The 13,151-nt window shown below is 40.7% G+C and overlaps 1 protein-coding gene across 1 annotated transcript; it reads left to right on the top strand.

Annotated features, from left to right (window-relative positions):
- Positions 1-4,625: 4,625 nt before the first annotated feature.
- LOC141816638 (abscisic acid 8'-hydroxylase 1-like) lies at positions 4,626-6,939 on the top strand. The gene is made up of 6 exons (XM_074704379.1): positions 4,626-5,352; positions 5,444-5,833; positions 5,914-6,076; positions 6,140-6,246; positions 6,341-6,459; positions 6,546-6,939. The coding sequence occupies exons 1-6, from the start codon at positions 4,750-4,752 to the stop codon at positions 6,649-6,651; spliced, it is 1,488 nt and encodes a 495-aa protein (XP_074560480.1). The 5' UTR covers positions 4,626-4,749; the 3' UTR covers positions 6,652-6,939.
- The last annotated feature ends 6,212 nt before the right edge of the window (positions 6,940-13,151 follow it).

Genomic DNA, 13,151 nt, shown 5'->3' with positions numbered 1-13,151 from the left:
AGAGAATCAGCGTGATCCGGAGGATTTGAAGGGGTTCTTTGAGTTCTTTGGGTTATTTCTGAGACAAAACCAAGAGCTATCAAGTTCGGTTTCAAGGATTGCTATCAAATCTCCGATTTACAGTGGAATTGCTCTGTTCATTCCATCGCGAGAGGGTTTCTTGCGTTTACTTGTTCAGATCCGATTTCATCATTGATTGAGCTAAGCTACGTGATTGTACGATGGGATTTCTGATCCTTAGATCGGAGCTTGTGTGACGGCAAGTTGGAGAAAGATTTGTGAAGGGAAAATCTGAAGATCGGCTATATGAAGTTTTTCTGCATTTCTGTTTCTGTCTTTGTTCTTATTTCTGCAATTCTATTTTTAATCTGTATTCTGATCAAAACTAATGAATTCGGTTTACTGATTAATGCTTTTGACTTTAGTTGAATTCCAATCTGTTTAGAGTTTCTTAAGTTCAATTACTCAACATTTGAATTCTCTGAATTTTAATTGCCGAAACACAATGAAAGCACTGTTCCGTATCAGATATCAATAGAGTTTGTATCAGATAGCTCACGCAATTAGTTTTATGAATGGCTTTTAGTTCATTTCATTTGGTGAGATAGATTAAATTGTTATTTTGCATTTAATCAATTGCATTGCATTCAGTTACTGTGCATTAGGTTTCTTTAGCATTTTGCTTGTGATTTCATACAATCTGAAGGAATTTTATTCTTGCATTTCATAATTAGGGATGTTAAATTCAAATGTTAGCTAGTTTCGGTGTCATTGCTTGATTTTGAATTGATTTGCAAATTTAGATTAGATTGATACTTAGGGTTGATTGTTTGATTTCATGCATTTTTCATTATCATCTTGAATTTTGATTACATTACCTTTGAAAAATACCAAAACCCCATTTTATATGAAAAACCCAAAAATAGAATGACATCCTAGCTTGATTCATATAATTCTCTACTAGTCCTTGGAAAAATACGACTCGTGGCCCCTATATTACATTTGTTTGTGAGTTAAGGGTTTTCGATTATAAATTCTAATTTGAAGCCCTATCGTGACACCTAGTTTAGGGCTTATCAGGCGTCAATATAACCCAGGGTCTCACTAGAGACCTAAAGTTAAGACCCTGAGTTGGTTCCAGAAACTGACTCAAATAAGCTTACTTTGCATGTTATTTGCTAACTTTTTGTGCAGAATCAGAAAAATCAAGAAACGCAGACTCCGGGGCAAAAATGCTGATTTTTTGCTATTGGAGTCGACTCAGATGATGGCTGGAGTCGACTCTAGCTGAGTCAGCAGCGTTCCGGAAGTCAGCGCATTGGTTTTCCGTCATTTGGATTGGAGTCGACTCAGATGGACACTGGAGTCGACTCAGAGTCAATTTCTATCCGGCAGACTCCATATCGGACTGGAGTCGACTCAGCTGGCAACCTGAGTCGACTCAGGCAGCGGATAACGAGCGGAAAAGAAAAGTTATCGGCCACGTCGACTAGAGTCGACCCAGATCTATAGTTGAGTCGACTCAGGTGCAGTATATAAGTCATGCGCGAGCAGCAGCCGAACAACAACCCTAAAGCTCCATTCTTTCGACTCTCTTGTGCGGATTTTCTCGACGTCGGCGCTCTACACGATCCAGCTCATCCCGAAAGCCGCCGCTTCGCCGAGTTCGCCATTTTTGGGGAGATTCAGCTTAAAGTCGGTAACAAAGTTAATTTAAAATTCTTATTGTACCGAATTTTTAAAAGTGGTTTGTATTCGTTAAACTTGTTTCCGTAAGGGGCAAGTTACTTAGTGGATTACCCGCAGTAAATGGTCAAGGACCGTGGGCCTTGGAGTAGCAGTCTTGGGCTGTGAACCAAGTAAAAATAAAGTGTCCTTTTATTGTTTTCTGTTCTTTCCTTTTTGCTATCGTGTTCTTAGTTTGCTTCTGTGCGTACTCGACTCGTAAAATTAAAAATCATGAAAAAGCGTACACACGCTATTCACCCCCCTCTAGCATGTGTTCTCGATCCTACAGGGATCATCTATACCTCGTGGGAATCAAACTCTTTTTCCGATGATTCAAAGAGATACTGCAGTCGATCTAGAAATGATCTCTAAATCCAACAAGATTGCAGCTTTATAATCCGATTGGAGCACACACGGATTAGGGGCGAAGGAAGGCGAATCGTGAATGGATTCCAATCAAAGCAAGCGACTATTGATCTTGTCGTCCAGTCACGTGCGCCAGCGAAGATTTACGCATCATGTGTTGGATATTTTGGCGAACCAGTTTGGAAAATGAAAAAGTGGTTCGAGGAGGAAGAAGGAAAAAGGTTTGCGGCGGCGTTCGCGTTCGAGGAGGAAGAAGGAAAAAGGTTTTGGCGGTCACGTTCGAGGAGGAAGAGGGAAAAAGGTTTTGGCGGGCGCATAGGAGGAAAAAGGGTTTCTCTTCGTCTTAATTTTGTTCGGCAGAAAAGGCCACATGGCATAGCATACGTGGATTGCCATGTTTGTCATGTTGCGTTTCATGCAAAGACTTCATGTAGTGTATCATTCTTGTTTTGAGTGAGTCTAAATTTGATCTTTTATGTATTTTTTATATCATAAGTTGTTTTGGTTAGAATTTAATTTTTTTAATGGTAGGATTTTTTAAAATTTATATTATGATCTTTCGACATATGAGTTTGATCACTTCTGCGATGAAGAATCTGTACCATGGTTCAAACAATATATAAATAGAATATAAATTATTTTTACATATGTTTAAGATTATAAATTATTTTTATACAAATGTTAACATTTTACTCATATTCATTTGACTTTAGATTCAGGATAATCAAGTTCACATAAATGTTATCCATTTGTCATAGGTTCCAAATCAATTATACGAGCTTGGCTAGTATAGTTTATTATAGATATAATTTTTATACTCAATAATATAAATCAATGATTCTTTATTTTTTTTTTAATCTAAAGTCATGTGCACGTTCCAAACCATAGTCTTCAACCTTATTCCCATTAGAAATTTTAATGGGTAAAAATCAAAAGACCGTTTTTTATTAATCATTAAAATAGAATACCACACTAATTTTATTATCCAAATTACCCTCCTTACTTGGGCGATTTGAAGGCATATAATTGAATCACGTACTAGGCATATATTACCTATGATTCATAATTATTATAATATATTATTAATCAATATTAATTTGAATCTCACTTACTCTCATGATATAATAATTATGAGTTATAGTTGCTATGTATTTTACTAGATATGATTTATAATTATTATCATATCATATTGACTTGAATTTAATAATATTTTACCCGTGCACATATTATAATAGCTATAAAAATGAATCATAATTTTAATTGTACTTAATTAGACATAACCTCTTGATTAACTAATTTTTCAATTGGCCTACCTCGATTAGATCGATCAATATGGCCTATGAACCTTTTGAGACTAGCTCGATTACCACAACACAATCACTAAGGGTGGCAATGGGGCGGGGCGGGGGCGGGTTTGTCATTCCCATCCCCGCCCCCGAATTACATCCCCGCTCCCATCCCCGACCCCATCCCCGAACCTGTGGGTTCGGGGAATCCCCATCCCCGAACCCGCGGGGATTAAATTCCCATCCCCGCCCCCATCCCCGCCGTCCCAACCTCCGCTGCAGGATCTCCGCCGCATCTTGCGCGGCGTATTCCCCGTCGCAGCCGAGGCCGCCCAGCGATCTCCCACCCTCGAGGCCGCCAAGGCAGGGGATGTCCCGGCCCTCGTCTCTCGCGCCGTCAAGAACGCCTTCGTGTCTGCCACCGACCTTGCTGGGCTTACTAGAGGAACTCCCCGGCAGGTCTCCTCTCCCGAGGCGTCCTCCGTCGTCTTCTTCGCTGAAGATGATGAGCTCACTGCAAATCCAAGGACTACCAGCGATCCATCCAATTCGGAAAAGCCCCGCCGCAATCCCGAGTCGGGGCGGAGATCCTGCAGCGGAGGTTCGGACGGCGGAGATCGGGGCGGGTTCGGGGATGGGGATAGTATTCCCATACCCGCCCCGAACCCGAATCCATACCCGAAAAAAACCTCGAACCCGAATCCATACCCGAAAAAACTCCCCAAACCCATCCCCATTTCGGGTTTTCCCCGCGGGGCCCCGAACCCGCGGGGAAAATTGCCACCCCTAACAATCACCCACTTTTGTCTTCATCATCAGACGGATTAGCCAACCCAACCCAACCCATTGAAATAACCTACTAAGAGTAGAGGTGCAAAGGAGCCGTTTATCATCTAGAGCCTATCCAACCGGATCTGTGGATGAGAAAAATGGATTGGATCTCAAACAGATTATCGTCCCTCCTCTTTCAATCAAATCCGCAGCTTATAATTTTCTCCCCACAAACCATCGCTCTCGCCTATTCAACAGTTGCTGTCCGAATACTTTTCCCAGCTTAAAATTTCGTCATTAATGCGACTTTTGTGGCATCTAATTCTCGTGTTCCGAATTCTCTCCCCCGCTTTAACGGTATTCAGCCGAATGAGCTGGAAGCGATTCCGGTGGGTGCCTCGGAGCTGTATTGCCTCGTCTATAAATACCCTATCCCCCCTTCTCACCGTGCCAGCACATCCCTCGCAGCGTAACCCCAAACGCCAGAGCACGGGACCAACCCTAGCTACACCCCCTTCCCTCCTCCTCTCTGCCTCTGCCACACAGCCCAACATTACCACGTCCATCACCGGAAATCCACCAGTTGTCTTCCACCATCATGCCTTCTTATTCTTCCGTTGTAATTGCCGCTGCGGTGGCCACCGCCACCGCCAGCGGCAGTGTCCTACTGGTCCTCATGCCGGGAGCCTTAGACTTCCCCTTCCTCCTCCTTTCCCTCTGCGGATTTTTCTTATGGTTGGCGTTCAGAGGTGTCCTCCGCGGGCGTTGCGAGGGCGGGAGGCTCCCCCTGCCGCCGGGGTCGATGGGGTGGCCGTACGTCGGGGAGACTTTTCAGCTCTACTCCAACAACCCGAACGCCTTCTTCGCGCTCAAGCAGAAGAGGTACGGGCCCATCTTCAAGACGCACATCCTTGGCTGCCCCTGCGTGATGGTGTCCAGCCCGGAGGCCGCCCGATTCGTGCTCGTCACGCAGGCGCACCTCTTCAAGCCCACCTTCCCCGCCAGCAAGGAGCACATGATCGGCCCCCAGGCCATCTTCTTCCAGCAGGGAGCCTACCACGCTCGCCTCCGCCGCCTCGTCCTCCGTGCCTTCCTCCCCGACGCTATCCGCTCCTCCGTCGCCGGAATCGAGGCCGTCGCCCTCCGCTCTCTCCGCGCGTGGGACGGCCGCCTCGTCAACACCTTCCAGGAGCTGAAGACGGTGCGCTTGCTCTGTTCATATTCCTCCGCTTTGGTCCGATCCTTTCTTCTAATGGTTGCTTTGCTTTCTCTGCTCTGTGGATTTCGCGCAGTACGCGTTCAATGTGGCAATTCTCTCCATCTTCGGCAAGGATGAGATCTCCTCCTTGGAGGATCTGAAGCAATGCTACTACACGCTTGAGAAGGGCTACAACTCGATGCCCATCAACCTCCCCGGCACCCTGTTCTTCAAGGCCATGAAGGCCAGAAAGCAACTGGCGCAGATCGTAGCCAAAATTGTCTACTCCAGGAGGATGCAGAGGAAGACGTCCCCCGACGGCCTGCTCGGCTCCTTCATGGAAGCCAAAGAAGACCTCTCTGATGATCAGATCGCCGACAACGTCATCGGCGTCATCTTCGCCGCCCGCGACACCACCGCCAGCGTCCTCACCTGGATCATCAAGTACCTCGGTGACAACCCAGACATCCTGCAAGCCGTCACCGTAAATTCCTAGCCCCCTTCTCCTTCTTCACGGCCTCTCCACCGGAACTTCGTCACTCACAATCGGAGCTCACTTTTCAGGAAGAGCAAGATGAGATCGCGAGGAGCAAAGGGAGCAAGCCCCTCGCTTGGGCCGACACCAAGATGATGCCGTTCACCTTGAGGGTGATCCAAGAAACCATGCGAGTGGCTTCCATCCTATCCTTCACCTTCCGGGAAGCCGTCGAGGACGTGGAGTACCAAGGCAAGTAGCTACTGACACTGCCATGCTCATCCAATTCCAGCTCTGACCTCCGGCGATCTGCAGGGTACCTGATTCCCAAGGGATGGAAGGTGCTGCCGCTCTTCAGAAATATCCACCACAGCCCGGAGAACTTCTTGGACCCAGAAAAATTCGACCCCTCCAGATTCGAGGTCAGTCCCCTCCCCATCTCCATCACAACTCTTCCCCTCAATCCATCCATCCATCCATCAACCAATCATTCATTCTCCTGAACTTGCACTGCAGGTGGCTCCAAAGCCAAACACCTTCATGCCATTCGGAAACGGGACCCATTCCTGCCCTGGAAACGAGCTCGCAAAGCTGGAGATGCTCGTCCTCCTCCACCATCTCACCACAAAATTCACGTAAATCTCTTCCTCAAATCTTGTCTGAAAGCGTTGACCTTTTTTTGAGACGCGGTCAGTGACACTCTGCTTTCTTTCTGCATCAGATGGTCTACGGTGCGATCCCAAAGTGGGATACAGTTCGGACCTTTCGTGCTCCCCATCAATGGCTTGCCCCTCAGATTCGCCCTCAAGTCAGCACCAGCAACTTGACTGCCTACGTACGTACTCACGTACACTCCATGCTCATACCCAAAAGGGTAAAGGCCGTTCATTCATTGCCTGCCTTAGGACGACGCTGCTGCTCTTCCTGGCAAAGGAGAGGGAGGGAACTGCCACAGGACTGGTGGGAGACTGTATCTGTCGTCTCCTCGAATATACAATAATTTTAATCAATGAGAAAGATAAGAACTGGTCGATTATGAGCAAACACAATAATAACAATAAAGGAACATGAACAGGAGGAGCTTGTGATTTTGTCAAGTTTGGCTCCGTTATAACCCATGCTTAATGTTTATAATTCAAAATTAAAGGAGATTAAGTCACAAGCAATCGACTTCTAAAGATATTCTGCGTCGATCCAAGTCTTGCATTTACGATGAATCATTTGAGTATGAGTGGACAGTGGTTGGTGAAAACATATGAAATTCCAATCCCCAACTATAAACCCTAAAACTATACTGAAATAAAACTATACTGTTTTTGCAAGTTGATAGAGGAAGAAGTATTATATTGGACTTTTTTTCTTTGACTAGCTTCCTTCATGGTGGCTAGTTTCATTCTTTAATTAGTTGAAGGGGTGTTCTGTTTTTTCCAACGTTAAAGGACTTGCATGCTAAGAAAACTTATGTAGCAATTTTATTGGAAAACCAGATGAATTGTAAAATTTTAAAAATAAACTAAAAATTATTATAATAATTTAAAAAACATTTTAAATTTAATAGAATTGTAACTACCTATGATTCAATCCGTGTTTGAACAATGCAACTAACCCTATCACTGTAAACTTTTGACCATGTTAAACTACTAAAATACCTTTATGAGTCCAATCAAATGATCTCCAATTTAAACAAAATCAGCTTTACTATTTCAAATTCAATGTACTATAGATCTATCATTTTTTTTCAAATTAGAATTTTTTTGACGATTATCAATTTTTTTTTTCAAATTAGAATTAACACATAATGAATGATTAAAATGACCTTCAACTTAAGGTACCCCGTATCCCAACTAAATGACCTCCAAATAATAGCTGCTATAAACGGTTATTTTAGTTGAAGTGTCTTATCCCAAGTGGTAAGCATGGAGACACTTGTTGCTTGAGGTTTCGAGTTCGAATCCTCTTAGCAACATATATTTGTTGACTGAGGTGCTGTCCGATTCATGTGTTAGCTCGGCTAAAGTGTTGTTTCGGCAGTATGCTCTTATCAACCTAGTGGTACCGTGCCTCCAAAAAATCTCTTAGGGGGTTTTCTGATATGGGGCCGTTTCGGCGGTGGGGTCGGTCACTATAAAAAGTTTACCCACTACAGTTTTAGTCCCCGGGGGCAATGGTGCAACGGTAGGACATCCGGGTGGTAACTCAGGGACCCGCGGTTCGATCCCCAGCTACGGCGTATTTGCAGGAATTTTCCTCCAAATGGGGAACGCAATCAAAGGATGCTGGGTATCTGGATTGGCCGCCGTATGCGCTTCCCGATTTACCCTGGTGGTCAGTGGGAAACTTCCGTAGGACCGGGCCGACCACCCCAGAGATGTGGCTACTAGGATTATCATTTTTTTTTATAAACGGTTATTTTAATGATTGATAAAAAAGGAGTGTTTTCTGACAATTCTAATCAAAAGGACACATGTTAATTTGTCCTCTAAACTAATCAACTTACAACATGATTAGAAGTGCTATGTGAAGCTAATTCATCCTCATAGTAGTTTCCTTATGATTATTAGATTGACGGACGCATGTTAGCTTGCTATTGTTGGAGATTGTAGCACTTGAATCGTTCACTATTCGTACCACTAGCCTTCACAAAACATAAGTGTCATTTATCCAACAAAATGATTCATGACCCCTCTAACTCATCGAAAGTTCCATAGCCAAACTACCTCAAGGGCTTGGGATACACCCCCAACATGAGATGCTATAAATAGAGATGCTAAAGCATCATATTGTCTTACCTTAGAAAACATAGCCAAAGGATGAACAAATTCAATGACCAAAACAACTAGAGTAGGATAACATCCAATCGGAGTTAGAATTCCTTAAAATAGAGGCACCTAGCTACTTATCAATCCAATGCTCACGAGACTAACGTATAGAGCTTAACGATAAGGTTCGATGCTCATAAGTTTGGTGGTTACGAAAGTGGCCAATTTTTACAGATCTCATAGCAATTTTCATTCACAAGACTGCATTTTCTTTTAGGATTGGTCAAAGAGTTGAAAGTTGGCGGAATAGAATAGTTGAAGGAAGCTTCGAATCAAGATGTGGAATAAACAAGAACTAAAAGTTTTTTTTTCTATATTTTATTATTATTATTATTATTTATTTTTTAACATGTGGAATCTTATCTCAGATTGAGCCTTGGAATGCAGTCTGTAGTTTATATTCCCCAAGTCAAAGTTTGAGGTAAGAAGTGATAATCCTTGCTCCCAGAAGAGTTGATGAATGATCCAGGGATTCTCATGATTACTTAATTGTTCTTGTCACATGTCCAAGGATGATAATTTAGCAAAAATGAATAGAATAAAGATTAATCATTGAAAATTTTGAAAAGAATAAAAACAAAAATTAACGACATAGAATATCTAAGAAAATCTTTAAAATAAAATATTTAAAATAATTTTATTAATCATCAATTATCATCTTAACTAAAAGCTACTTATTAAGAGAAAAAAATTCTTAACATGAAAAGTATATATATATATATTTAAGAGAAAATATTATATTATATTATATTGGAATCGAATTTTAATTTTTTTAAAAAATAATTTATTATTAAATAGAATTCTATTAAAAATAAAATCAAAATAAAAATTTAGAGTATGACTAAAAGAATTGATAAAAAAAATGAGTGCTTTCGCCTTATTTGACTTGGGCATTATCTCAATGTGCCAAAAGGATGATATGAAGTCACTTTAGGAAGATAAAATATAAAAGAGCTCAGTAGCTATTTTTGTTTTCTCATTGATTCCATGACTTTATTATTTTTTTTATGAAGAGTTGAAAAACGAAATTCCATCCCAAAAGATCTGGTTACTAATTGAATCATACTTGTTAGTAGTGCACTTGACTTTAGTTGATTATATATATATATACTTGAAGCACACGTCTAGCCTTGAAAAAAAATATCTCAATTAAGCTCCACACTTTTTGAATTTCTAAACCACACACTTCCCACACCCGATGTGTAAAATGGTCCACTAGCAACTTTAAAATATCTTCAAAATTTTCAAGATGTACTATTTGAGGTCTTCTTTCTCTCACATGCTCTTTTTTAAATTTAATCTATACAAAATACTTTAGTTTCACGAAAATTAAGTTAGTTATTAAAATTTATTTAGATCAAAGTTTTATTATATTTGAATAAATAACAGTATCATTGGATTCGTAAAAATGAGATTATATTAGAAGATTATTTTTGAGTTGAAATGAGTTGTTTTAATCCACTCAACAGGTAGGGTAAGTATTCGACATGTTATGTGTAACGAACATCAACAAAGATCATATGTGCACTCGTAGGACCACAAGAAACACATTTACGATGAGATATTACTTGTTTAAGTATTATAAGTTGGTGTCCTAGAACCATACAATCATATCTAAGTAATAAATTGTTGATACCATTGACTTTGATGTAATTGATAAAAATTTTAAATTAGATTTAATTTATGTTATCCTAATGAGTGCCAGGTGTCTAGACACAAGAACTTGATAATTAGGAACCATAAGCGCAACTTTAAGGTGACTAGATACTTAATGAAGAAAGTGTTAGTGCAGGGAACATCAAATAATCAAATTTAATTTTTGATATTGATAAAAGTTTAAATTTAAAATTAATTATGATCTAACAGCTATATAAGTCTGCATATGGTATAATCGGGAAAATCTTAGTAGGTCAAATTAACTAAAGACTAAGCAAGTGAAAGTCTTAGTATGATACTAGACAAGACAAGTCTTAGTAGATCAGGGTCATTAGACAAGAGGAACTTGATGGGTCAGAGAGGACTAGAGATCAAGTCAGAAAGGTTTGGGAGTTAAGTGATCAAATATTGAGCAAAAGGCAAGTCTTAGAAGATCAGAGACACCAAACAAGAAGGACTTGATAGATCAGAAAGAACTAAAGATCAAGTCGGAAGGACCTACGGGGTCAAGTGATCGGATGTTGAGCAGAAAGTTCAAAAAGTTGGTGCAAGTAGCACAATTTGGTCAAACCTGAGTTTGTAGGATCGTAGAAGTGCTAGAGGAGGGGTGAATAGCGCTATTCTTTCAGTGGGTTTCCTTGATTTTTGAAACTCATCAATTGTGCTTGTGCTATAAATCAAAGTTGTTTGCAGTGGAAGTAATTAAGATGATAAAAAGACAAGCACACATAATGAACATGCTTATTTTTACTTGGTTCACAGCCACTGGCTATACTCTAAGGCCCACAATCTTTGATCGTTTATGTACGGGCAATCCACTATAGAACTCTTTTAATTTCTTTATGGAAATGAGTTGTAACGATTACAAAAAAATCAATACGATAAAACTTTTATCATAATTAAAATATACAAGAACTTTAAATCATTACCAAACCGGAGATGAAGATGAAGCTCTTTGCGGCGCGACTCCGGCGTTACGACGGCTGCTAGGGTGTTCCTTCTCACTCAGGGTGTTGTCGGCTTGCTCTTGAATGAATTGAATTATTGTTTCGAAGCCTTTGTTCGATGTGCTTATATAAGGCTTTCTAGTCGCCTGGATTCCCATTCCAGGCGACTCCACGCAGACCGTCGATCCGCCATCTTCACAGTTGACTCAGCTTTTCCAGTCACCTGGATTCCCCTTCCAGTCGACTCCGTGCTAACATGGAGGATATGGATGAACTTTGACTTCCGCTGCGATTATCCGAACCCGAGTCGCCTGGATTCCACCTTCTAGGCGCCTGGACCATCCGATCGACTGGATTCTGGATAAAGTCGCCCAGAGTCAAAATCCTCACCTCTCCAATTTGCATTACAAGTTAGTCCAAAAATAAATATAACAGAATTGGATAACAGTTCTTCAAACTGTTAATTGGCCTTAACTTCAAGTTTCTAGTGAAACCTTGGGTTAGATCTGACGCTACAGTTCCACTCCGAGAACGCGTCCTTACCCACTCCACTCGGGAGAATTTACCTGAGTTGGCAACAAGTCCTCCAGACTTATTGGACTTCTTACTTAGCCATGGTCCTCGACCCCGAGGAATTTGTTGCTAGGCTCTCGGTCCTCCTAACCGCCTAGACTTCCACCAAGCCTTGGTCCTCCTGACCTGCTTGGATTTGTGCCATGCTTCCCGGTCCTCCTGACACTGCTTGGACTTGCACCTGGTGCACTTGACCTTGCTAAGTCTTCTGCTTGATCCTCTAAACTAGGACTTGCCTTTGCTTAGCCGCAACTAGGACTTTACTTTGCCTAGCCTCAACTAGGACTTTCCTGTGCTCCCTGCACACTAGATCAACTTGTTAGTCCACAACACACACTTAACTTGAACCTCGTGCCATCATCAAAACCAAGGTTCGATCATCTAGTGCTCCCTGCACCAACAATCTCCCCCTTTTTGATTATGACAACTCGAGTTTCAAGTTAAAAAAATAACTTTATAATAGATAAGAGTTTAAGTTTAACTTTTAACTCATGAAAAAAATTTCATGCAAATAATATCCAAATGCAACATGATATGCACTGTGTTAACATTAACTCTCTTGCTTTCAAGGCTCTCCCTGAATTTATACTTATTTTAAAAATAAGCATAGTTTAAAAAATAATCTTTTTAGTTCTCTCCCCTAAACTTGACATGGCTAGTTTTGATTAAATTGAAGCAAAACCATTCAAGTCCTTGAAAAATATGAAAATTTTTTGAACCTTTGAGAACTTTGAAAACTTTTAAACTTTTTCAAAAGATTTAAAATTTTGAACTTAAGTTCAAAATATCAAATTTTGAAAAGAGTTTTGAATTTTTGAAGAACTTTGAAAAAAAAAATTAACTGTTAAAAAATTGAATCAAAATTTTGAATAACTTGAAATCTCATAATTCTTTCCCTTTTGACATAATCAAAAATAATTAAAGGGTTGAGTTTAAGCATGTTAATAATATATAAAATACTTCGATAAAAAAATATTATCCAAGGGGCGAGTGTTCAATTTAGGTTTTAGCTATCTACTAAGAAATAGTAGCTTGACCTAGTTAGTCAAGTGTAAGTGTATCATTCCATTAAGCTTATGCTTAGGAACACTTAATTTGATTCAATATGTTGTTTAGAGCCCAAGTAAGATTCAATTCAATGCACTAACATAAACATATGATACTTAGGTTAGAATCCTATGCATCTTACACCATTCTAAGTTTCACAATCACAATCAAGGTATCTAGTATGCTTTGTGAGATGCTCCACCTAGATCTATAGGAATATGCTTTCTAGGGGGAAGATTTTAGTCTAAGGCTAAATAATTCCTTTCCTTACTTTTGAAATCAAAA

Source organism: Curcuma longa, unplaced genomic scaffold (assembly GCF_044706935.1).
Source record: "Curcuma longa cultivar G26 ecotype Majalengka, Jawa Barat unplaced genomic scaffold, ITB_CL_G26_1.1 contig_17523, whole genome shotgun sequence".
In the NCBI taxonomy this organism is placed as follows: Eukaryota; Viridiplantae; Streptophyta; class Magnoliopsida; order Zingiberales; family Zingiberaceae; genus Curcuma; species Curcuma longa.
This window is presented reverse-complemented; position numbering and strand designations above follow the sequence as displayed.

Bases quoted from the DNA above. Each gene is read 5' to 3' on its own strand.
- LOC141816638 (XM_074704379.1), top strand. From the start codon at position 4,750: ATGCCTTCTTATTCTTCCGTTGTAATTGCCGCTGCGGTGGCCACCGCC. The intron at 5,353-5,443 runs GTGCGCTTGCTC...GATTTCGCGCAG, and splicing joins CCTTCCAGGAGCTGAAGACG to TACGCGTTCAATGTGGCAAT. The intron at 6,460-6,545 runs GTAAATCTCTTC...TTTCTGCATCAG, and splicing joins CATCTCACCACAAAATTCAC to ATGGTCTACGGTGCGATCCC.